Below are 27,013 nucleotides of genomic sequence, written 5' to 3'. Positions count from 1 at the left end.
ACACTGAAAGTTTGGTAAGGTGGATGAGTCTTGCAGCAGCATTCATTATGGACTGAAGGGGGGATAGTCTATGTAAAGTTAATCTAACGAGCAGTCATTTGCAGTAGTCGAGGCGAGAGGTAACCAGGGAGTTAATTGTATTGGTGGTGTCATTGGTAAAAAAGTGGTGTATTCTAGAGATGTTGCAGAGGCTAAGGTGGCGTGATTTGGACAGTGTTTGGATGTGGGCCTAAAAAGACAGTTAAGAGTCTAGAGTTACCCCTAGCACCCTGGCATGTGGGGACGGACTGACCATTGTGCCATTGATCTATGGAGAGTAGAGGAAGGCCACCTGTGTCCCTGTTGCGGATATCCCTTCACTTCACCTTCATATTGTCACCATAATAATAAGTAGGATAGGAATGTATGTGGTTGGAGACTCTAATGCCGCGTACACACAATCAGAATTCTCATCAGAAAAAGCTCTGATGGTTTTCTTGACGGAATTCCAATGGAATTCCGCTCAAAATGTCTTGCCTACACACGGTCACATCAAATTCTCACCGTCAAGAACGCGGTGATGTACAACACTATGATGAGCCAAGAAAAAATTAAGTTCAATGCTTCCGAGCATGCGTCAAATTGTTTCCGAACATGCTTAGGAATTTTGGACATCAGAATTTCCGATAGAAACCTTTTCCGTCAGAAAAATTGAGAACATGCTCTGAAATTTTTGCTGGCAGGAATTCGACCAGCAAAATTCTGATGAGCATACACACAGTCGCATTTTCTGATGAAAAGCTCTCATTGGTCTTTTGCTGGCCAAAATTCCAATCGTGTGTACGCGGGAATCTAGGATGGAAAAGGACCTGGGGGTCCTAGTAGATGATAGGCTCAGCAATGGTATGCAATGACAAGCTGCTGCAAGCAAAGCAAACAGAATATTGGCATTAAAAAGGGATCAACTCCAGAGATAAAACAATAATTCTCTCGCTCTACAAGACTCTGCTCCGGCTGCACCTGGAGTATACTGTCCAGTTCTGGGCACCAGTCCTCAGGAAGGATGTACTGGAACTGGAGAGAGTTCAGAGAAGGGCAACAAAACTAATAAAGGGTCTGGAGGACATTAGTTATGAGGAAAGGTTGAGAGCACTGAACTTATTCTCTCTGTAGAAGAGACGCTTGAGAGGGGAAATGTTTTACTGTACAAATACTGCACTGGTGACCCCACAATAGGGATAAAACTTTTCTGTGAAAGGGAATTTAAAAAGACATGTGGTCACTCACTAAAATTAGAACAGAATCAGTTTAACCTTAAACTGGGTAGAGGGTTCTTTATGGTAATGCCCTGTACACACGATCGGACTTTCCGACAACAAAACCGTGGAATTTTGTTCAAAGGTCATTGGCTCCAACTTGTCTTGCATACACACGGTCACACAAATGTTTGCCAACAATTACGAACACAGTGATGTACTAGATGTACGGCGAGTCGATAAAAAGGAAGTTCAATAGTCAAGTGATATCTCCATTACGAACGCTAGTTTTACAAGACCGAGCGCTTCCGGCTCATACTTGATTCCGAGCATGCGTGAACTTTTGTGCGACAGATTTGTGCACACACACAATCGGAAAGTCCGACAACAAAGTTTTGCTGGTGGAAAATTTGAGAACCTGCTAGCGAACATTTGTTGGTGGAAAGTCCGACAACAAATGTGCGATGGATCGTACACACGGTCGGGCTTTCAGCCAACAAGCTCACACCCAACATTTCCTTTGGAAAGTCTGATCATGTGTACGCAGCATAAGAGCGGCAAGGATGTGGAATTCCCTTCCAAAGGTGATGGTCTCAGCGGGGGGCATCGATAATTTCAAAAAACTATTAGATAAGCAGCTGAACGACCACAACATACAGGGATATACAATGTAATACTGACATATAATCACACACATAGGTTGAACTTGATGGGCTTGGTGTCTTTTTTCAACCTCACAATCTATGTAACTATGTAATTTGGACCATCCTTATTAGGTTTTTTTTTGTTTTTTTGCCTTCTTCTGAATCAACTGTGAGTATTGGATTGTGTATATGGAGGTTTTCTATCTATTTATTTTTTTCTAAAGGTTAAACTAGATTTAATTTTTATCTACCCAACGAACTATGCAGCCATGTAGCACATCTTGGTGTGCAACTACATCTATACCATATATATACATATAGTTGCCAATTGTCCAAATGTTTAATTTTCTACAAGTCATCCTTGACAATTTATTCACCCCCGTGTGTCCCTGTGTCCTATGGAGGCACATGGGGCAACAGGAAATAAATATTTTTAATCTTTCCATGTTGCTACCAAACATTGAATGACCCATGATGTGGTTTTCAATCATGTACAATCTTCTTCAACTTCCTTACAGGCCTTGGATGGTTCCATCACCTAAAGTGATTAGGAGGTACAAGAAGAGATGTCATGTCCTATGTGACACGGGATTATCATTCCTTATCGGTTGCAGCCTCTAATGCTTACCTTTCGGTGCACAGCTGGGATTTAGGTTTGGGGTGTTTGTCTGATTCTCTGAAAAAAAAAACACATTGTAAATTCTGTTAGTTTCACAGGATATTAACTTTATTCAATAAACATTTGTTATTGCTTACTGCAATCCAGTTTTTCTTTTTTTTTGTTATTGTGTTTTCTGAGAGATGCTTAATAAAGAATAATTCTTATTTTGCAAGTATATTTTTTAATACAATTGCGATTTCGAAGAATTTTATTATTACATACGCTGTACTTCACTACCTTTTTTCTCCAAACTGGGTCTCTGCTTGTGACTACATTCTCCTTTTTCTGGTGTCACACAGATAGGGGGCCATGAATCCCTAGTGCAGTGGTGACTGGTGGGTTCTTCTTTTGTGGGGGTGGCAAACAAACAACACTCCCTCATCGGCACGGGAATGAAACAAAACCCCTCCCCCGCGGGCGGTCCAGTACTTACTTGCACATGAGGCGGGCTGTGTTGTCCTCTCCTTCTCTCCCGGAGTGCAGGCAGCGGCCACAGTGGCTCAGGGGCCCACTCCTCCATCTTCCTCCTCTCTTCCTCCTGTCTCCTCTTCCATCAAATTGCTAGGCATCCAATAGGATCGCCTGATGCTTTGTCCATTCCTGAAACCGGTCTCATAGACCTGCCTCCTGATTGGCGGGGAGGAACTTTAGTGTGATAATAGCGAAAATGTATTTGCTTATCGTCACACAACTGGGTGGGCTCAGAGCACAATGCTCAACACTCCAAGCCAACCCTTTTTTGAAGCCTATTAGAGCCTCTGACTCTAATCGGGTGCTTAAAAAAAAACACACACCCCCCACATGGAAATCCATGGTCCAGCACATAATGGAGGGTATGATCACCATATATAAATACATAAGGGGGATATGATCCCCATATATAAATACATAAGGGGGGATATGATCACCATGTATAAATACATAAGGGGGATATGATCTCCATGTATAAATACATAAGGGGGATATGATCTCCATGTATAAATATATAAGGGGGGATATGATCACCATGTATAAATACATAAGGGGGGATATGATCTCCATGTATAAATACATAAGGGGGATATGATCACCATGTATAAATACATAATGGGGATATTATCTCCATGTATAAATATATAAGGGGGGATATGATTACCATGTATAAATACATAAGGGGGGAATATGATCTCCATGTATAAATATATAATGGGGATATGATCTCCATGTATAAATACATAAGGGGGATATGATCCCCATGTATGAATACATAAGTGGTCTACAATTTGGAGCTGAGTTTTTCACTTTAAGATCATTACAAAGGACAAGGAGGCACTCTTTGCATTTGGAGTAAAAGAGATTTAACCTCCACGTATGGAAAGGCTTCTTGATAGTAAGAGCTGGGAAAATGTGGAATAAACTCCCTCAAGAACTCTCTTTGGCCAGCTTAGTAGATTGATACAAAAAAATAAAAAATCTGGATACAAACCTAAATGCACAAAATACAACTTGATACTAACATGTATAAGTAACAACACCAGGGGTAGTTGATCTAGGGAATATTCAATTGCCTCTTGGGAGATCAGCAAGGAATGTTTTCGTTCTGGAGCAAATTGGACCATGATTTATAGTTTTGTTTTTTTTACATTCTTTGGGTCCGCTGTGGGGCTTGACTGTGTATATGGAGGGTTGCTATTTGTTTATTTGTGTATTTTTTCTATTGGTTGAACTGGACTGACTTGTATCTTTTTTCAACCTAACTATGCAACCTTAATGAATGATAACAGTAATTTAGGGGCGCTCTAGAATAATCTAAATGTGAAAGATAAATCAACCAATATCAATGTGGCATTGGTACAAAATAATTAGAGCAATAATCCAATCACCATAAACAAAAAAAAAATATATTATCAATATATTAAATAAACTGAAAACTGGTGAACCACCAATCATGAGATAAAGTCCCTATAACGTGTCTCTACATGGAAAAATTCTGAAGGATCCAAGTGTGGAAACAAATAATATAATTGTTGTATAGCGGCAGATCCAAAAGGCTTGCGACTTCCTCCACCAAGCAAACAGCAATACACCAGTTGTAAAGATGCAAGTCCAAACTGCTTACCAGATTCGCTTGACCACTTTAATTAAAAAGTAGTCAAACAGCGCCTGTACAGGTAATGCCTGCTCATATGGATACTGATGGAAATGCCAATGAATAATACTCCCCCCTTCACAGACTCAGGTGGTATATAAGGAAAAATACAGAAGGATCCATAGCGTGATACTGACTTTAATAAAAAAAATGTATAAAAACAGACAACCAAATGGCTCCTTAAGTCGTTGTGTGCCTGACCCGGCACTGGGGCTGCTCGCCTTGACAAAAAAGCTCACTCTCCGAGCGAGCAAAAAGGTCCTTACGCGTTCGCTAGTGGCGTGCATTCCAGGTCTTCAGACCAGCAACCAGAGGGCCGGAAGTGGCGTCGAAAAGTGTGACCAGGTACCGCTCCTTCTGTATTTTTCCTTATATACCGCCTGAGTCTGTGAAGGGGGACGTATTATTCATTGGCATTTCCATCAGTATCCATATGAGCAGGCATTACCTGTACAGACGCTGTTTGACTTACTTTTTAATTAACCACTTGACCACTGGGCACTTAAACACCCTTAATAACCAGACCAATTTTCAGCTTTCGGTGCTCTCGCATTTTGAATGACAATTACTCAGTCATGCAACACTGGACCTATATGAAATTTTTGTCCTTTTTTTCACACAAATAGAGCTTTCTTTTGGTGGTATTTAATCACCGCTGGGTTTTTTATTTTTTGTGCTATAAAGGAAAAAATACCGAAAATTCTGTAAAAAAATGAATTTTTCTTTGTTTCTGTTCGAAAATTTAGCAGATTAGTAATTTTTTCTTCATAAATTTTGGCCAAAATTTATACTACTACATATCTTTGGTAAAAATAAGTACAAATTGGTGGATATTATTTGGTCTTTGTGAAAGTTATAGAGTCCACAAGCTATGGTGCCAATATCTGAAAATTGATCACACCTGAAGTACTGACGGCCTATTTCAATTCTTGAGACCCTAACATGCCAGAAAAGTACAAATACCCCCCAAATGACCCCTTTTTGGAAAGAAGACATTCCAAGGTATTTAGTAAGAGGCATGATGAGTTTTTTGAAGTTGTCATTTTTTCCCACAATTCTTTGCAAAATCAAGATTTTTTTAACTTTTTTTTTTTTCCACAAAATTGTCATATTATCAGGTTATTTCTCACACACAGCATATGCATACCACAAATTACACCCCAAAACACATTCTGCTATTACTCCCGAGTATGGCGATACCACATGTGTGAGACTTTTACACAGTGTGGCCACATACAGAGGCCCAACATGCAGGGAGCGCCATCAGGTGTTCTGGAGCACCCAGGACAATTCTGACATTTCTCTCCTACATGTAAAAATCATCATTTATTTGCTAGAAAATTACAGAGAACCCCAAAACATTATATATGTTTTTTTAGCAAACACCCTGGAGAATACAATGGTGGTCTTTGCAACTTTTTATCTCGCACGGTATTTGCGCAGTAATTTTTCGAATGCTTTTTTTTGGAAAAAAAAACAGTTTTGGGCTTAAAAAAAAAAAAAAACACAGTAAAGTTAGCCCAATTTTTCCATAATGTGAAAGATTAAGTTACGCTGAGTAAATAGATACCTAATATGTCACTCTTCAAAATTGCACACGCTCGTGGAATGGCGCCAAACTTCGCTACTTAAAAATCCCCATAGGTGACGATTTAATTTTTTTTTTACTGGTTAAATGTTTTGAGTTACAGAGGAGTTCTAGGGCTAGAATTATTGCTCTCGCTCTAACGTTCGCAGCGATACCTCACATGTGTGGTTTGAACACCGTTTTCATATGTGGGCGGGACTTACGTATGCGTTCGCTTCTGCATGCGAGCACATGGGGACAGGGGCGCTTTAAAAAAAAACTTTTTTTTATTGTTCATTTTACTTTATTTATTTTAGTTTGAAATTTTTTTCCCCAAAAATATTTTTTTTGATCACTTTTATTCCTATTACAAGGAATGTAAACATCCCTTGTAATAGGAATATGGCATGACAGGTCCTCTTTACAGTGAGATGTGGGGTCAATAAGACCCCACATCTCACCTCTAAGCTGGGAAGCCTGAAAAAAAAAAAAAAAAAAAAGATTATGTCTTTGATCGTATTAGCGATTCGGTAGAAGCACCGGAGGGCGGCGGGAGGGGGGGGGATGTCTATGGCTGGGTATTGCAGGGTATCACCGACTATGGCTGGGTATCTCAGAGTATGGCTGGGTATCTCAGAGTATGGCGTTGCAGAGTATTGCATTGCAGGGTATTGGCGGGTGTTGCAGAGCATTGCAGAGTGTTGCAGAGTATTGGCGGGTGTTGCAGAGCATTGCAGAGTGTTGCAGGGTATTGGCGGGTGTTGCAGAGTGTTGCAGGGTATTGCAGAGTGTTGCAGGGTATTTCAGGGTATTGCAAAGCGTTGCAGAGTGTTGCAGAGTATTGCAGAGTGTTGCAGGGTATTGCAGAGTGTTGCAAGGTGTTGCGGAGTGTTGCAGGGCATTGCAGAGTGTTTCAGGGCATTGCGGAGTGTTGCAGGGCATTGCGGAGTGTTGCAGGGCGTTGCGGAGTGTTGCAGGGCGTTGCAGGGTGTTGCAGGGTATTGCAGAGTGTTGCAGAGTATTGCAGAGTGTTGCAAGGTGTTGCAGAGTGTTGCAGGGTATTGCAGAGTGTTGCAGGGTATTGCAGAGTGTTGCAAGGTGTTGCGGAGTGTTGCAGGGTATTGCGGAGTGTTGCAAGGTGTTGCGGAGTGTTGCAGGGTATTGCAGAGTGTTGCAGGGTATTGCGGAGTGTTGCGGAGTGTTGCAAGGTGTTGCGGAGTGTTGCAAGGTGTTGCGGAGTGTTGCAGGGTATTGCGGAGGGTTGCAGGGTATTGCGGAGCATGCAGGGCATTGCGGAGTGTTGCAGGGCATTGCGGAGTGTTGCAGGGCAATGCGGAGTGTTGCAGGGCAATGCAGTGTTGCAGGGTAATGCAGAGTGTTGCAGAGTAATGCAGAGTAATGGGGGTATTGCAGAGTAATGCAGAGTAATGGCAGGGTATTGCAGAGTGTTGGCAGGGAATTGAGGGGTTAATTTTCGGTGTGCAGCGATGTGGGCACTGCAGATGCAGCCCACATCGCTGCTGACACCGATCTCTTCCCCCTCCGCTGTACCGATCGGTACAGAGAGGGGGAGGGAGGAACCGGCGTCATAACATGACGCCGGTTTGTTTCCAAGTGATCACTCCGTCATTTGACGGAGCGATCACGTGGTAAACGGCCGCGCTGAGCGGCCGTTTACCGTGATTCGTGATGCGCCGGGTCCTGTGGACCCGGCGGTCACGGATGCTCTCGAGTGCGTGCCCCAGGGGGCGCGCGAGAGCAGAATTCTGGGAGGCCGTTAATTAACGGCCTCTCAGAGTTAAACAACCGCCCTGAAGCCGTTAATCGGCAATGGGTGGTTGTTAAGTGGTTAAAGTGGTCAAACTAATCTGGTAAGCAGTTTGGACTTGCATCTTCACAAGTGGTGTATTGCTGTTTGCTTGGTGGAGGAAGTCGCAAGCCGTTTGGATCTGCCGCTATACCACAATTATATTATTTGTTTCCACACTTGGATCCTTCAGAATTTTTCCATGTAGAGACACGTTATTGGGACTTTATCTCATGATTGGTAGTTCACCAGTTTTCAGTTTATTTCATATATTGATATTATATTATTATTATTTTTTGTTTTGTTTATGGCGATTAGATTATTGCTCTAATTATTTTGTACCAATGCCACATTGATATTGGTTGATTTATCTTTCACATTTAGATTATTCTAGAGCGCCCCCTAAATTACTGTTATCATTCATTAAGGTGTTCTTTCACTTTCCCAGGGAGCAGCTTTTTTTGTTTTTATTTATTTTATATTTTTTATTTATTTTCTGTTTTTTTTTCAGTTTTTTCACATGGCGTGGAATTTGCGCAGTTGAGGTTCAATTGCTTTTTTCACATAACTATGCAACCTAATAACACTCATATTATCCCTTAAAGTTGGGATGGATTAGAAACACAGTCTAGTCTTTTTTGTTGTCTGTGTCCCACCAGAGAGCTTCACCCTTTCTAATAGTCCCAATTTCCATTGTCACCAAGACAGAAAGTCAAAGGAAATACAAAATGTTATGCCCCGTACATATGATCGGACTTTCCGACAACAAAACTGTGGATTTTTGTTCGAAGGTTGTTGGCTCCAACTTGTCTTGCATGCACACGTTCACACAAATGTTGGCCAAAAATTACGAATGTGAGAACGCAGTGACGTACAAGACAAGCGGAGAAAAAGGAAGTTCAATAGCGAGTGCGGCTCCTTCTGCTTGATTCCAAGCATGCGTGAACTTTTGTGCAATGGACTTGTGTACACACAATTGGAAGTTCCGACAACAAAGTTTGTTGGCGGAAAATTTGAGAATCTGCTAGCCAACATTTGTTGGCAGAAAGTCTGACAACAAATGTTTGATGGAGCATACACACAGTCGGACTTTCAGCCAACAAGCTCACATCAAACATTTCCCACCGGAAAGTCCAACCGTGTGTACGCGGCATTGCAGTTATCAGTAGAACAACATTTGAGGATACCACGTTTTCCCTGTTTTTTGTGACACCCGTCTAGGATGGGATTCTCCCCTTACTTTGCAGAGATTTTCTCTTCTTGTTGAGGCTTCGGGGTTGTCTATGAAGGGAGATCTCCCCAACAGGAAGAAATAAACTTACAAGGGTTTTGGCAAGCTTTGGTTAAAAATACACTAATTTTAGGATAATGATTTGCACTGGATTACCTCCATTTCATAAACAGAAACAGGACCACAAATGGACTTAGGGTCATTCTTAAATGCTAAACTGATTGCAAATGCAATGAGAAATAATTGACGGAGAGTATTTATAATGTCAGTACTTACCTGTACAATAGGCATAGTAGCAGCCTGGTAGACTCTGTAGTTTATACACATAAAATCCTTCAGGACACATTTTCACAGAAATATTATACGGTTGTGTACAGCAATCAGAATAGTAGTTGGAACAAGCTGTACGATTAACAATGCCGTCACTGAGTGTAGGGTGGGGGCCGTTCATCCAGATGGGGACATATGTCCCACAGTTGTTTACTGGTATGCAGTGCTCAGGGATTTGCTGGTCATATTCACCTTTAAACCGATACCAGCCAGACAGGCCATTGTCACAGTGATACCAGGTATACTGATAATCACTAGAATTATATGTATTAGAAGTGCTGCGCCAGGGGTCATTAAGTACGGTGTGGTTGGAGCAAGGGTCAGTACAGGAATATGATCCAATGTACTTAATACAGTCTTCATTAGAGGTACATGGTTTTCCTTGTTGGCATTCATTGACCTCACAGTGTCTTCCATCTCCATAATATCCATAGGGACAAGTACAGGTGTAAGATCCATAACGATCATTTGTACATGTAGCTACTGGATCACAGTCATTAAGAGAGCTGTCTTCACATTCATCAATATAAACACAGCCAAATTCTGATATATATTTATATCCTCCATAACAATTACAGGTGTAAGATCCGATTGTGTTCACACAATCACCACTCCAAAAAATTAAATAACCACAAGTGTTGATGTAATCGTCTTGGCATTCATTTATGTCCTCACAATACAATCCGTTTCCTGCAAATCCCTCTTTACATGTGCACTGCTGGTCCCCACCAAACTCTCCACATGTTGCATTTGGATGACAATCAGAATCAGAGCAGTTTCCTAAAAAAAAAAAAAAAAAAAAAATGATGGTGAAAGGTGGGAGATTATCATTGTTGTAAAATAGAAACATACAATAAGTAAAGTTCTGGGGGAAGAAACAAACAGACATTATGTTGGGTGGGGTGCAGTAACAGGCTTTAGATTCAGGTACAAGAGGAGATAGGTGCCCTACATTCTGTACACCCCCTTACTGACTCCCTCCCACCTTTTCCATCAATCTTCCTCCTGACCTCAGTGTACTGGCCTTCTTGGGTGCTGGGGATATTGAAAAGTTCTATAACTAGAGATTCATTCCACTGCATCGCTTCTCCATATCAGATAAATAGTCGGAAATGGCGAGCCCCAGATAGAGAGATAGAGAAGCCAAAAGAACCATAATGGGGGGTCAGTAGACCATAAAAAGGTTTCATCGGGGTTGATTTACTAAAGGCAAATAGAATGTTCACTTTGCAAGAGAAGTTGCATTTTTCAAGGGAAATCGCCACATAGCTTAACCCTTTCATGCCTAAGCCTATTTCTGACATTTGTTGCTTGCAAGTTAAAATCCAGATTTATTAATACCAGATATCAACATATATTAATACATTATATATATATTTTTTTTTAGCAGAGACCCTAGAGAATAAAATGGTGATCGTTGCAATATTTTATGTCACACGGTATTTGCACAGTGGTCTTTCTAACGCAATTTTTTGATAAAAAAGACACTTTCATGAATTAAAAAAAAAAAACGAAACAGTAAAGTTAGCCCAATTTTTTTGTGTAATGTGAACGATGATGTTACGCCGAGTAAATAGATACCTAACATTTCACGCTTTGAAATTGAACACACTCGTGGAATGGCAACAAACTACGGTACCTAAAAATCTTCATAGGGGACACTTAAAAAAAATTACCAGTTACCAAGTTAGAGTTACAGAGGAGGTATGGTGCTAGAATTATTGCTCTCGCTCTGACAATCACAGCGATACCTCACATGTGTGATTTAAACACCGTTTACATATGCGGGCGTGGCTTGTGCATGTGTTGTCTTTGCTGTGCAAGCTTGCGGGGACTTTAAATTTAAATCCCTTCTTTGCACTTCAAAGTATTCAGATCGCCAAAAACGGTGATTCTGTATACTGTAATTTTTTTTTTTTAAACGACGCCATTTGGAAGTTGAGTAAACCGGAAGTGACGTCGCTTCTGTGTTTACACATAGGAGACTCTCTCGGCTTTGTTCCAGTCTCTCTCTAGCCATCAGAAGATTGTGGCCCGGGAAGAGCAGAGGAAGGCGTGGGAGGGGGAACGTCCCCTTCCATCCCTTTGGGATAACAGCTGAGCAGCTTTTAGCTGCAACGGATGTCATCCCTAAAGAGCCGACCACCCACTCTAAAAAACGGTACTGGGGTGATGCTTGAAGCTGCTTTTAAACGAGCAGTGATTTTTTTTTTTTTAAGTGAAAGCCTAAAAATGAAAAATGCCTTCCAATATAGTGACTGGGGGGTCCCCTTAGTCTGCCTGTAAAGTGGCAGATCTGTACCATGTCTAGAATTTGCTGCAGCAATAATTGCATTTGTAAAGCCCAAAAATGCCATTTTCCCTGTAAGCTGCCTTTACTTTGCTCAGCAACAGCCAGTGTGTATGATGGGGCCACATTGTAGTGCACTGGGAACAAGATTAGAGATTTTTTGGATATATTCTGGTGTCACATTGACTTTGTATAGAAGTAACGGGTGCAGAAAACTTGGCCTTTTCGGTGTCAGTGGTGCCTTCCCACTGTAACCCTACAGAGGTAATCTCGATGAAAGCAAGAATTGGCCTTGCTGTAAAAAATTGCAATGGTATGCACCTGTCAAACAGGTGCAGAAAAATTACTCTTTGGGTGTTGGGGGCTATGGCAGGAATAGATGTGGACAAGGAGGCATTTTTATTCCACCCTGGCAACTGCAGGGGACTGCGCACTTGTCTCTGCTTGCGTGACAGAGGATGAGGAGGATGAGGAAGGTTTAGTAAGCCAATCCACCACCTCCTCTGCAAATTCACTAAACAGAGGAAATGATCCCCTGCCTGAGGACTGACCACCACGTCCCCCTTTGTCTGTGGACACATTTGCTGTTGGCCCCCTTACAGTACCAAGGGAACGTCTCCCTCTCCTTGTTGTATTTCCAGACATTATTGGGAGGGAGCGGTGCTTATAAGCAAATGTAAAGAAGAAGTTGAAATCCGTACATAGATGCACTTTAATCAATGTAAAGAGGTGTTTGGTGCACTTTAATTTGAGTACTCACACTACACAAACATACTCCACGGATACACTATAATATAATGCAATATAATGTGCCAAACATACAGTGACGCACACAGAACTATATGGCGTTAAACTGGCAGTAACACACACAAAACTATATGGGGTTAAATTGGCAGTAACGCACAAAACTATATGGCGTTAAACTGGCAGTAGCGCACACAAAACTATATGGGGTTAAACTGGCAGTAACGCAAACAAAAGTAAATGGTGTTTAACTGACAGTACCACACAGAAAACTATTTGGCGTTAAAATGGCAGTAAGGCACACAAAACTATATGGCATTAAACTGGCATTAATGCACACAGAACTATATGGCGTTACACTGGCAGTAACTCACAAAAAACGATATGGCGTTAAACTGGCAGTAATGCACACAAAAGTAAATGGTGTTAAACTGGCAGTAATGCAATCAAATAGACGGTAATAGTCACCCTCTATACCGACCCTTCTGTAACATACGCGGGCTCTGTTCTAGTCAGTAAGGGAATAGTATAAACATAGCTCCCAACTGTCCTTGATTTCAAGGGACTGTCCCTGATTCGAAAATAAGTCCCTCTGTCCCTCTTTCCTCCTCATTTGTCCCTTATTTTGGTCTGATCTAGATAGTTGTATATAAAATGCACTATTTATCTTTCAAAAAGTGTTTTCCAGTGCTAAACCTTTTATCCACTATCTATATTGCTTTATTGGTACATTTCAAATGCCAATATAAAGGAATAAAAGGTAAAGCCTTGTTGGTTTAGCCAATCCTTTTTTTCCCATATATTCTCCTGTGTCCTATGCCTTCATACTTTTGCTAATAGATGCCCCTCATTCCCATTTCAAAAAGTTGGGAGGTGTGTATAATTATGTCATAAATAGTTCAATATCATTATCTGTCAGACTTACCTGAAAAGTCCAACCCTGCAAGAGATATGAGAATAAGAAAATTAGTCTTAATTTATCAATTGCAAAACACAATTATACACATAGTTTATGTTTTTTGCCCAGTACAATTATATGGTTCTCATTTATATACTGCCTGATTATTACTGGTGGAGTAACGTCCACCACGTCCAGGTAACGTCCAGGTAGACTAAAATTCTCAGTAATGAAACCAATTTTAATAGAGAATTTGTATGTATGGCCCATGATGGCTTCCTTCCAGTCTCAGGACTCACTACTAGATAAGTAAGAGCTCCATTCTGTGACTGTAAATGCAGCATTTAGTTCATATGATGATGCAAAGGGCTCCTTAAACCAATCCAGCAGGGAGGGTAATTTACCTACTTTCCTAGGTAGATGTCACAGAAGCACCCTTCATTGCTACACCCCCTCCTGGACACTATGGAACCCTATTGCCCCGTACACACGATCAGACTTTTTGAGAACAAAACCGTGGATTTTTGTTTGAAGGTTGTTGGCTCCAATTTGTCTTGCATACACACGGTCACACAAACGTTGGCCAACATTTACGAACATGAGAATGTGGTGACATACAAGACGTACGACTAGCCAAGAAAAAGGAAGTTCAATAGATAGTGCAGCTCCTTCTGATGGATTCTGAGCATGAGTGAACTTTTGTGCAACTAATTTGTGTACCCATGATCGGAATTTCCGACGACAACGTTTTGTTAGCGGAAAATTTGAGAACCTGCTAACCAACATTTGGCGGAAAGTCCGACAACAAATGTTCGATGGAGTGTACACACGGTCGGACTTTCAGCCAACAAGCTCACATCCAACATTTCCCGTCGGAACATCCTATCATGTGTACACGGCAATAGTGTTGCCTTCAGCATTGGGTAATGCTGATTTCTTAGGGGGACCCTTGTATTTTGGAGGAAACCCCTCTCAAACCAACCCACAAAGTCAAAGAATATATTGGTTCATATTAATATAGCAGGGGTGCTACATGCTTACCATTCCCTTAGTATGGGGATTACAGCTTGCATGCCTGGTTAGCTCTCAAACATGGGGGCTTTTTTTTTTGCATAAACAGGCTGAGGGACTGCAAGGGAAATGTGAAGGAAACATCCACACCCTTTTTCAAAGGTTTATTTTCTTTTTTTTATTGTAATTTTTATTGAAATTAAAAGGATAACAGTAATACATAGACCAAGGTATGCAGTTTAACATTTAGATTTGCATATAATACAAAATGTAAATAGAAAAAGGTATGAGAGAAATGGAGAATTAATCATTGTCCTCGGAAAACAGCTTTATGTGCCTACCACAGGGTGGAGGACTCCGTGACTATGCCCTTATTAAATTGAAAATATTCAGTCAGGCCATTAGGCAAGAGTTCTCTAGTCTCAGGGGAGCCGAGAAATGTTTAATAAAGACATATTTAGGACATTGATGCGACCTAGAAGGGAGATAGGGTAGGCATCCCATTGCTTCAGAAGTCTATCAATGTCTCGAAAGAGTGGGGGGTAATTAGGTTGGTATAGGGTCGAATATGAGGAGATTATGTTAACACCCAAATACTTGAGAGAGTTCGTGCAGCAATGGAAAGAGTCATTTTTTTGGAGTATAGTAAGGTCTGAGGGTTGGATATGTAAAGGTAGGGCTTCTGTTTACTTGTGTTGATTTTATATCCAGATATAGAGATGTGAGGTTTTGTCAGGGTTAGAAGGACATCGTCTGCAAATAGGGACAGTTTGTATTCCCTTTAGCGTAATAGGACTCCCCCAATATCAGGGTGCAAGCAGATAGCTGCCGCCAAGGATTCCAGACAGAGGATGAAAAGAAGGGGGGATAGGGGGCATCCCTGCCTGGTTCCGTTACTCAACAAAAAGGATGATGACAAATAAGAAGCTAACTGAACCTGGGAGGAAGGACATGAATAAAGGGCCTTGAGAGCTGTTACGAAGGGGCCATTAAAACTATAATTGGAGAGGGTAGCGAACATATATGGCCAACTGAGCCGGTCGAAGGCCTTTTGTGCATCAATACTTAAGATTAAGGCTGGGCGGGATGTCTTGTTTAATAGGTCTATGAGGTCTATAGTACGTCTTGTGTTATCTCCTGCATGTCTTGCTTGTACAAAGCTGACCTGATCTTTATGTATGAGTCTAGGGATTATGTGAGTCAATCTGTTAGCCAGTATCTTCATGAAGATCTTATAGTCTGAATTTAATAATGCAATGGGTCTGTAGTTGTCAGGTAGGGAGGGGTCTTTACCCGGTTTCGGAATGACCGAGATATGGACATGGAGGAATTGTGTGTGTGGTATCGTCCCTTTGAGCAATGAAGCATAAAGTAAGACCATATGAGGATTTAGGATTGGTAAGAACGTCTTGTAGTAGGAGTAGGGTAGTCCGTCTGGACCCGGGGCTTTTTGGTTGGGAAGCTGTGTAACCACCTCTTCCAGCGCTTTGGGTTTGATGTTTGAGTTCAAGTCTATATGGTGTTCAAGTAGAAGTTTGGGCAGCTGTAGATGTTTAAAGAAGAGATCGAATTTATCTTGTGTAAAACTATAATTTGGATCTGTCTGTAAGCAGTAATATAATTTGTGATAAAATTCTCCAAAAAGTTTGGAGATAGTTAGAGGGCAATAGGTGAGCGACCCATCGGGGTGGCTAAGGAAATCAGGAGAGAATTGAGAGGTAGGAGGTTTAAATTTATTTACTAGCAGTTTGTGGGGTTTGTTTGAAAAGTCATGAAATTTCTGTTTGGACCAGAGAAGGGACTTGTCTATATTGCTCATAGTTAGGGATCTAAGCTGATTTAGTAGCGACACTACAGCCCGGAGTCTAGCCACCGTGGGGGAGGCCAACAGCAGTCCCTCTGCCGATTGCAGTTTAGTCATAATAGCTGAGTATTGAAATGCAGCGTCTTTTTTATGACGAGAGCCTGTAGCTAAACATGTCCTCGGAAAACAGCTTTATGTGCCTCCCACAGGGTGGAGGACCCTGTGACCATGCCCTTATTAAATTGAAAATATTCTGTCAGGCCATTAGACAAGAGTTCTCTAGTCTCAGGGGAGCAGAGAAATGTTTAATTTAGTCTCCAATGACAAGTTTTTGGAGAGGCAGAGGAGAGGTGGACATCTAGCTGGGCGGAGGAGTGGTCTGACCATGTTATGGAATTGATTTCAGAAGAAACCACCAATGTCAGGATGGTGAAGAAAAAAAAAATATCTAGCCTAGAATAAAGTCTGTGGGGATGTGAAAAGAACGTATATTGTTAGTGTGACGGAACCGATCCCACACTCCGATTGAGTGCTTCCGTCATATACCACTTCTTCCCAGCCTGAATATAGATATCAGATATTCCAACCGCTCACAAGCACAAAACAAGACAAGGCTTGCTTAGTGCTAACATGGACTGATTTATTAGAACCAAAATGCCAAGTATTTATAATACAGTAGAAGACTAAAACCTAACCTAATTTGCATGAGCTAATTATCTAAATTAACACTCAGACTAGTTGACTGAGGGATACGACTTTTCGGCTCCTAGCTCACTAACAATTCAATTGCAGGTTAATTAGCAGAAACAACAAAACAACAATAGGTGAAATACTCTTTAGAATCTGTGTCAAGCCATACTAGACTCATTTACTTTACAGACAGGTGGCTGGAGTTCATGACATTAGCATCTAACAGTTTTTGTCCCAACAGCATGATGCAACACACATTATATATACATATATACAGCATTGAATCTGACTAGCACAGATTATAGTGGGGTTCTTATTCACCCTGTGCCCCTTAAAATCCAGGGCCCATAATCAGTCGGCAAGAGCCTCGCATTCAGTCCTCTCAAAAAGCCTGTGTCCTGGCTAGGTCTGTCACAGTTAGTGGGTAGGGTGTTTAATCCTCCATATATCTAACAGATTTGTGGTTCTGATTAGCCTACAAAATTATTTAGACAGACGATTAGCTCTGGGAGGTGAGGCTGATGGAAATAATGTGCGTCTATCTCTATCTGTGGACATGGTCCTGTTAAAGTCCCCTCCAATCACCGTAAAGGGTTGGGAGAATTGGTCTACAGTGTCGAGCATAGAGTACAGGAAGCTAATCTGGCCCGAGCTGGGGGCATAAACATTGACAATTGTGAAGGGTTTGAGTGAGATAAGAACAGTCTAGAATGATAAATCTGCCCTGGGGATCCTAGTGGGAGGATTTACAAATGTTTATTTTCAATGCCTCTGTGAAAGAGACCTTATAATTTTTTCAAACAGTAATAGTAATATTATAATTTTTTGAATCAAAAAAATTATGTTTACGAATGTCTGAACCATGTGCATGCCAAAAATAATTAAATTTAGATGCGTTAATCGAGTTATTTCTTTTCGTTAAATTTGTTTGATTCGTTCAATTCATATTCGGGATACTTATTCGGAATTTGTGTTTTTTTCCTTCAAATTTACCAACTTTATTTCTATTCAAAACGTTTAAAATCTCTAAATTTCAAAATTGTTAGATTTTTTTGGATTGGAATGTGGCAAAGTGAACAAACAAAAGAAAAATCTTAATCGAAAGATTAAAATTGCTCTTTAACCACTTTGCCGACCACCCGTTGCAGTTATACTGCGACAGGGTGGCTCGACTGCGCGAATCGCCGTAGGTGTACGTTGGTCTCGTGGACAGCCCTGTGTTGGCACGTGCATGCCTCTGGCCAGTGGGGGGAGCCTATCACCGGGTCCAGCGGACTCGATGTCTGCCCTGTGATCGTTCCCTGCAGTGACAGAATGGAGATCTGCCAAAGTAAACAAGGCAAATCTCCATTCTGACAGTGGATTTACACTGAGATCTTGTCTTTCTGCTGTGCAGGAAAATGGATCTCTGTGTTATCCCAGGCAGCCCATCCCCCATACATTTAGTAAACACACCCAGGAAGCACATTTAACCCCTTGATCGACTCTGTCAGTGTCATTAGTACAATGTCAGTGCATATTTTTAGCACTGATCACTGTATTAGTGTCACTGGTTCCCAAAAAAGTGTCAAAAATGTCAGTTAGGTGTCTGATCTGTCTGCCACAATGTCACAGTCCTGCTAAAAATCGCTGATCACCGCCATTACTAGTAAAAAGAAAAAATAATAATAATAAAAAATGGCATAAATCTATCCCCTATTTTAATTTTTATTTTTTAATATACATTTATTGATTGTTTTTTTTTTTTTTTTTTTTTTTTTAACCAAAAATATGTAGCCGGATACATATTGGCCTGAATTGATGAAGAAATTTGAGTTTTACAATTTTTTTGGGTTATGTTTTATAGCAGAAAATGAAAAATATTTTCAAAATTGTTGTTTTTTTTAGTTTCTAGTGCAACAAAAAAAAAAAAAAAAAAAGTGGAGGTGATCAAATACCACAAACAGAAAGCTCTATTTGTGGGGGGGGGGGGGGAGGACAGCAATTTTATTTGGGTACAGATTTGCACGACCGCGCAATTGTCCATTAATGTAACGCAGTCTCTTAAAACCTTCACATCCTTAAGTGGTTAAATCGCCTTCGGCTTAACAAAAACAGCATTATTTCTAAATGGTACTCTAATAACAAACTCTTTGATTTCAGAAAAAAGTTTACAGTTTGAATTCGACTGGAATTCGATGTAAAATTTGATTCGAATTTCAATTTAAAATTCATTTAGTTATTCGGATCATTAGGTAAACTTTGTCGACCATTCAGATATATCCAAATAATGAAAAATATGTCTGAATATTTATTCGGAACAAAATAAACATGTCTATTATTTATACAGGGTGAATGTTTCCCAAAGAATATTGAGTACATTTTGATTTATTTCAGGTTAAGTGGTCATTAAATTATAACTGACCCCCATAGATATCATAAATAATTATGCAAAACATTGTTGGACATTCAGGGGTCTATTTAGCTATATTTTGAGGAATTTACAGAAATGACAGAAATGTATTAGGAACGCAGGAAACCATCAGGGCACGTAACATTTTATTACAGAGATACAGGGGAGATTACAGGAATTGTTAATATACAATCAGGACATGTAAAAGTTTGTTGTGACATTTGGAATGATAGAACTTACCAGCAAATCCTAATATTTGAACGGATAGTAATCCATTCCCCCGAGCATTTAGGGTCCAAGATCCCACAGCCGGATTTTTTACCAAACTGGATCTTATAAAAACAGTATTGTAAAATAATTGATAATAATTATAGTAATAATTTAAATAGTAATTGAGAATAAAAGGATTCTGATTAAATGTGGTCGTGTTTCCTAAAGAAAAAAATATAAATAGAAGCTTTTTTAATATAATACATAAAATGAAAACAAATGAAAATACATCAAATTCGTTTAGATCTGAGAATGGTGACCATCAGAACTGTAGTAATGTCCGTTCCCAGAGGTCACATAGCTGTTGGTAGAAACGTTTGATATACTGAATGTGGTGTCACAATTTGAATGTTTAAAGACTGCAGAAATAATGTGTATATTATTCATAAGACAGATCGATTTCCTGACTGCTTCTTACTGGAAGAAAGATTTGGAGGATGTTTATGAAAATCATTGGACACTTTTGACACTTTTTTGGGACCATTGTGATTTATACAGTGATCAATGCTATAAAAACACACTGATTACTGTATAAATTACACTGGCAGGGAAGGAGGTTAACACTAGGGGGCGATCAAGGGGTTAAGTGTGTCCTAGAGAGTGATTCTAACTGCAGGGGGGGTGGGCTTCCACTCACATGACAGAAATCACTGCTCCCGATGACAGGGAGCAGTGATCTCAGTCATGTCACAAGGCAGAACAGGGAAATGCCTTGTTTACATAGGAATCTCCCCGATCTTCTGCTCCACGACACAATCGCCAGGAGACCGGAGGACATCGAGTCCGCAGGTCCCATGGGCACGGTCCCGCTGTACGTTAAGTACAGTATACAGTGATCAGTGCATATTTTTAGCACTGATCACTGTAATAATTTCACTGGTCCCAAAAAAGTGTCAAAAGTGTCCGATCTGTCTGCCACAATGTCGCAGTCCTGCTAAAAATCGCTGATTACTAGTAAAAAAATAATAATAATCAAAATGCCATAAATCTACCCGCTATTTTGTACACACTATACATTTTTCACTAAACAATAAATATATGCTATTGCTTATTGGGATTTTTTTTAATCAAAAATATGTAGTAGAATACATATTGACCTAAACTGATGAAGAAATTAGAGTATGTTTTGTAGGAAAATTGTTGGTATTTATTTGTTCATAGCCCAAAAATAAAAACCACAGAGGTGATCAAATGCCTCCAAAAGAAAGCTCTATTTGTGGGGAAAAAAGGACATCAATTTTATTATTGTACAGCAATAATGGTCTGGTCATTAAGAAGGTAAAACTTTTTGGTCCTTAAGTGGTTAAGCTGACAGTCAGGATGACCTTGTATCCTCGGTAGGGATGAGAACAGGCACAAAAATTAGTTTGAACACGCAAAAATTAGAAAATTAGACAATTCTAAATTCTATGGGACACAAACATGTATAATCAAAAGTGCTAATTTTAAAGGCTTATATGCCTGGCATTGTCATAAAAAGTGTTAGGGACCCGGGTCCTGCCCCAGGGGGCATGTATCAATGCAAAATAAACTTTTAAAAAAGGAAGTTTTTTCGGGAGCAGTGATTTTAATACTGTGAAAATGAAACAATAAAATTGTAATTTTAAATTTAAATTAAACTTTAAATTTCAAACTTAATTTTAATTTAATTTAATTTAATTTAAATTTTAAACTTTAAATTTTAAGTTTAAATTTTAAATTTAAACTTTAAACTTTAAATTTAAATTTAAACTTTAAATAAACTTTAAATTTCATACCTGGGGGGTGTCTATAGTATGCCTGTAAAAGGGCACATGTTTCCCGTGTTTAGAATTTAAGAATTTGAATAGGACTCAAATTATCTATACTGTTTATTAGAATGTGGATTCTGCTGACTATTTGTAAACTTTCTGGTGCGGAAGGCCTTAATTCTAGTATTTAAAGTACAGTATATATATACCCTCAATTTGTAAAACAACCCATTCAGTTTAAAATAGATATGAAAAGCAAAACATTTGTGTATAGAACAAGAAACATTATATACACCTTATTTTTCCCTTTTTTTTATATGTCATTCCCTCTGTTCTCAGCTGCATACAAGCTGGGAGAGGAAAAACAGCAGTACACTGTGATTGGCTGTGCAGGAGGGGGGTGTCAGGAGAAGAGTTATCTTTGGAGGAAAGCAGGCTGAATTCTCAGCACAGCTAGAGGACTGGTCGTGCTCTTATACCTAGCATGGTCAGTTTTTAATAGAAAAGCAGAGCAAATGGCAGGAACACCAAAGATTTCACACAAAGGAAGCAATACAAAGAGAACAGGAGACTTTCTCATACAAGTACATGGTAGTACAGACAGTACAGTACAGCACAGACACATATCAGGAATATGAAATGTTGGGTCTATATATTTTTTAAGTGTTTGTTACAATGGTGGAAATGGATCAATACACGGATTAATGAATGTTCATGCTAAATTTCTGTAATTATGTTCTTACCATTTGGATCGGTGATATTAATAGCGAATTTGTCATCTCTACTGATCAGTAAATATGATAAGGAAGTTGTTATATTAAACACGTTAGTGTATTGGTCGGAAACATTTACATTTATGTCCAAGATTCGCACAGATGAGTTCAAAGGTTTAGACAAAAATAATTCCAAAGAATTCATCAACTGCATGATATAATATAGAGAAAAAAAATATTTAATTTCTTTATGTTTAAGCCAAATGGATAAAACGTATTAGCAGATAATACTGTCCAAAAAACACACTCCGGCATCCCCCTTACTCATGGTTCTATCTCCGCTCAATATCTGCTTGCTGCTCTCTGCTATCATTCACTCATTTTCTTATTTACATACATATAAGGTGCTTTGTCAGGGGGTCCCCCTTTTGGCAAGCCTCTTGTGTTGGTGGGGGGAGGGGCTGCAGGTTGTACCCCACCCCTTTACTAGCCAGCTAGGCTGCATGCTCACATTCAATTATCTGTATGGATTTTAAGGGGATCCTCATTTTTTTTGTTTTTGTTTTTTTACATGGAATCCCCCTTAAAATCTGTACCAGACCCGAAGGGTCTGCTATGGATTTCCCCAAGTGATGTAAAAAGGTCTGGTATGTATTTTAGGGTGGAACTATGCATTTCTTTTCATTCTTGTTGTGCTTTATTGTGCTACATAAAAAAAAAAAAAAATTTAAGAAAATAGTACAGTTTAAATTGCCAGCAGATGTTGTTCATTGCCAGCTTCTTAAAAAAAATAAAATCATTGGCGTACAGAGCAACCCAAAATGTAATGTCCTGCTTGTGTGATTGGCTCACTGATTTTCTCAGAAGACTGCACTAAGATACACATCAGATATTAGTTCACCCCTGGCAATTGGAATTTCAGATTTTGGGAGGTGTTGCCTAAGGGATGCAGACACTGCAGCTTTTCTCATCAGAATAGAGAGAGTGCTCCGTATTCAGATTCAGTTAGCACAGGACATGGGGAAACAAAGAGCTATTCCTTCAGAGCAGAAAAAAAGAAAAATTCCATCAAGTGTGTTAAAATGATTGCAATGTACATTGATCACAAAGAGAGGATTGTTTTTTTTTTTTTTACTCTCAACAAAATTGGAGACACTTTAAAGTAATGCAGATATCTGTGTTTCTATAACAAGAAAGAAAAGACCAAACAAGAGAAAAAAAAACGTTGTACAACTACACAACTACTTACCTGATAACTATAATAATACATATAATAATACATATTGAAGAATTCCCCAAAGCTTTTTGATGAGATGTCATGGAATATTTTACTCTGTGATTCATTTATGGTACAATAATTAGGTGTCAGCAGGAAGTAAACCTGGGGAGTAATATGTAATAAATTAATCAATGGGTCAGAGATACATAGACGATGTTTGACTTTACATGGACAACTCTTACTTGTGATTTCTTTTCCTCTAGCAATGTATAAACCTCAGACAGGAGCTGAGTGTCATTGTAATCCACCATGGAACCAACCGTATAAACCAAAATGATGGACTCAGCCGGAGAAATCTCCAGAGCTCTCTTCAGCCCATAGAGGAGGGACTGATTACAGGCATACAAATGGCTGTAATCCTCAGGACTAACTGGATAGTTATTTAAAGTTTGCTGGAAATAGTCCTTCTCCGAAGTGATGGTTACATTTGTTTCTAGATAGAAAGCAGTTTACAAAATAGAAAACAGTTGTTTAAACACTGACAACAGCATTATAAACCTTTAGTGGAAGTCTAGTTGTGCATGGCCTAGCCAATAAGTCTTTTTCTTGAACTTTAGATATATTTAGATCCCTGTTTACAAACAAATTTTTACTAAAAACACAATACGTTTCCAATCAGGAACATGTAGGAACATTATGGCCACAACGAGGAACAGTATGGCCACTAGATGGAGCTGACGATCAAAGGAGATAAACACATTAGGCAAACTAAGGTGATTATTTGTAATAGAACCCCTTGAGAATAGACCCCTTAAAATCTGCTGAGAGCACCTTGTCTTCAGGGAATGTCCCATTCCCATTTTTGCTTAGTACGACAACTAGGGCCAGGACAAGGGGTGCAGAAGGGGCACATACCATGGGAGCAATGTTATTATATGGGAGTGGACTGAGAGTATGCAGCTGCTCCATTCTCCAGCTGCCTCACTGACAGGAATGATGGCATTATCACTCCCGTCAGAAGTAGCAGGGCCTTGATAGCTGCTGAAGGGAGGATTCTGCTCTCTCCTTCATTCAGTAGCAACCTACTATGAGCATAAAATATGAGGGAACTAGCTGAGAACAGACCTCGTTTTTTAGCCTCACTTGCTGATGCAGCTGCCCCTACCCAGACATGCCATGCCGTAACACTCCTGGCCAACCCCCTTCACCAGTTCAACACTTTTCACTGGTCAGCATTTGAACCAGGTCAGGTCAGGAGAGAAGACTGCTGTCCCACAAGATCAGACATAGAGACTGCTAGCCTGGTAAACATTTCCTTCCATTGGCAGCCTGCATGGGATTAGTGCTGCAGTGAGGGTCGCTAGGTTTTGGGTTGGACTGGCAGAAAAAGCTAATGAAGGCAAAATTGTCTAGGAATGGGCTTGTTTAGTTAGATTAAACAACAAAGGCCCTCTCAACTTCCCAGCTTCCCTTCCTTTCCCTTATCACACACCCTTCCCATTAAGCTTCATGGAAAGGCAATGCTTAACATCTCAGCCTTGGGCACCAGTTGACCTTGACCCAGCACTGCTGAGAACATACTTAAGCTTCTAAATATATGAAGAGTAATAAAGGCTGGGCATTTTTCTTTACATTTCTTTCAGATAAATAAATGTCTGTTTTCAACAAATACTCATTATTCTCATAATTTTTTTTTTTTTTATAGAAAGCAAAAAAAGGCAGTAAAACAGCAAATAAATATGTTAAATTACAATACATAATCAAAAACACACAAAAAAAGAAAGAATTAATTCAAAATATTCCCCTTGCAAACCTCTGCAACATGTAATGGTAAAATCAGTAATTTTATTGCAAAATAAATTAACAAAATAATGCCACAAATAAAAAAAAGTGATGCTATTTTTACCTGCATAGTCCAGTGTTATTGAGGTATATTGTCTGATGACACATGGAAATCTTGAAGATAAATATTTCAGAACTCTGTTCATTTGAAACAATAAGTCCCCAGAATAATGATATTTATCCACCAAGACGGTCAAGGAGGCCCCCTCTGCAACACAAATTATCTATGTAAAAAATGTTTTTGATGTCCATATTCCATAGAGAATTTTCTAGATCAATGTTACAGTGTAAGTCCAGCCAAAATCTATCTGTTTTATTTGGCTAGAGTGTGGAAGGATTGGAGCTACCTTACTGCTATCAAGGGTTTCCCCTTACTTGTCCCCTCACTTCCTGTCACAGTGACAACAGCTTCACCAGACAGGAAGTGAGGGGAACTCTCCAACACACATAGGAATGAATATGCTTTGTTTATTATTATTATTATTATTATTATATAGGATTTATATAGTGCCAACAGTTTCCACAGCGCTTAATAAAATTAAGGCAGACATTACAGTTACATTACAATTTGGTACAAGAGGAATCAGAGGACCCTGTTCGTTAGAGCTTACAATCTAGGAGGGAGGGTCAATTGTTACAAAAGATAAAAGCCGTGAGGGATGAGCTGATGGAGAATGTAAAACAGTGTGTTAGTTATGCCGCGTACACACGATCAGATTGTCCGGCGTACTTAGTCCGCGGAAACGCATTTCAGCCGACAATCGATCGTGTGTGTGGGCTTCAGTAGACTTTTCCAGCGTGAAGACCGGCGGACTAAGAAAGTATTTTTGCACTCCAATCTTCCCGTCGGACTTGGGTTTCAGCGGACAATACGTTCGTCAGTATCCTAGTACAGCGGACTAAGAATGACGCATGCTCAGAAACAAGTACGAAAAAGGAAGCTAATGGCTACTGGCTATTGAACTTCCTTTTTCTAGTCCCGTCATATGTGCTGTATGTCATCGCGCTAGCAAACGCCGGACTTTCTGTGTGTCCGTGTGTGTCCAAGTCCGTTCGGTAGAAAGTCCGTCGGATTGTATGTCGGATTGTATGTCGGACTAGGTACGCCAGACAATTCGATCGTGTGTACTCGGCATTAGATGCATCATAAGCGTCATTAAATAGAAGGGTTTTCAGGGATTGTCTAAAGATGGATAGATTAGGGGACAGTCGTACAGATTGGGGTAGGGAGTTCCAAAGGATGGGAGAAGCTCTGGAGAAATCCTGTAGGCAAGCATGAGAGGAGGTGACAAGGGAGTTAGAGAGCAGGAGTCCATGGGAGGACTGAAGCGGCTTGGTTGGTATTTTGAGACTAGGTTAGTGATGTAGCTGGGGGCAGAGTTATGGATGCCTTTGTAAATTATTGTTAGTACTTTTTTTAATTTGTTGGGTGAGGGGAAGCCAGTGGAGGGATTGGCAGAGAGGGGTGGAGAACACTGAATGGTTGGTAAGGTGAATGAGTCTTGCAGCAGCCTTCATTATGGACTGAAGTGGTGGGAGCATAGTGTATGTAAACGTAATCCAATGAGGAGTGAGTTGCAGTAGTCGAGGCGAGAGATAACCAGGGAATGAATTGTCTTGGTGGTGTCATTGGTTAAAAGGGGGCATATTCTAGAGACGTTGCTAAGGCTAAGGCGGCATGATTTGGACAGGGATTAGATGTGGGCCTGAAAGAACAGCTCAGAGTCTAGGGTTACCCCTAGCACCCTGGCATGTGGGGATGGATTGATCGTTGTGCCATTGATCTATGGAGAGTAGAGGAAGGCTG

The 27,013-nt window shown here is 40.0% G+C and overlaps 1 protein-coding gene across 1 annotated transcript in view; it reads right to left on the bottom strand.

Annotated features, from left to right (window-relative positions):
- The window catches only part of LOC143925618 (uncharacterized), a 198,252-nt gene that overhangs the window by 150,213 nt on the left and 21,026 nt on the right, over positions 1–27,013 (bottom strand). The window contains exons 3-10 of the mRNA XM_077450089.1: positions 25,271–25,414; positions 23,607–23,857; positions 23,395–23,526; positions 22,176–22,353; positions 19,673–19,864; positions 13,563–13,577; positions 9,550–10,383; positions 2,508–2,555 (exon numbers count right to left, since the gene is read on the bottom strand). Of these exons, the coding sequence (XP_077306215.1) occupies positions 2,508–2,555; positions 9,550–10,383; positions 13,563–13,577; positions 19,673–19,864; positions 22,176–22,353; positions 23,395–23,526; positions 23,607–23,857; positions 25,271–25,414 (1,794 nt within the window). The remainder of the gene's footprint in view (positions 1–2,507; positions 2,556–9,549; positions 10,384–13,562; positions 13,578–19,672; positions 19,865–22,175; positions 22,354–23,394; positions 23,527–23,606; positions 23,858–25,270; positions 25,415–27,013) is intronic.

This window comes from Lithobates pipiens, unplaced genomic scaffold (genome assembly GCF_037356315.1).
Source record: "Lithobates pipiens isolate NorthernLeopardFrog02 unplaced genomic scaffold, aLitPip1_a1.2 Scaffold_22, whole genome shotgun sequence".
NCBI classification, from domain to species: Eukaryota; Metazoa; Chordata; class Amphibia; order Anura; family Ranidae; genus Lithobates; species Lithobates pipiens.
The sequence above is the reverse complement of the archived record's forward strand: the minus strand, read 5'-3'. Positions and strand labels throughout refer to the sequence as shown.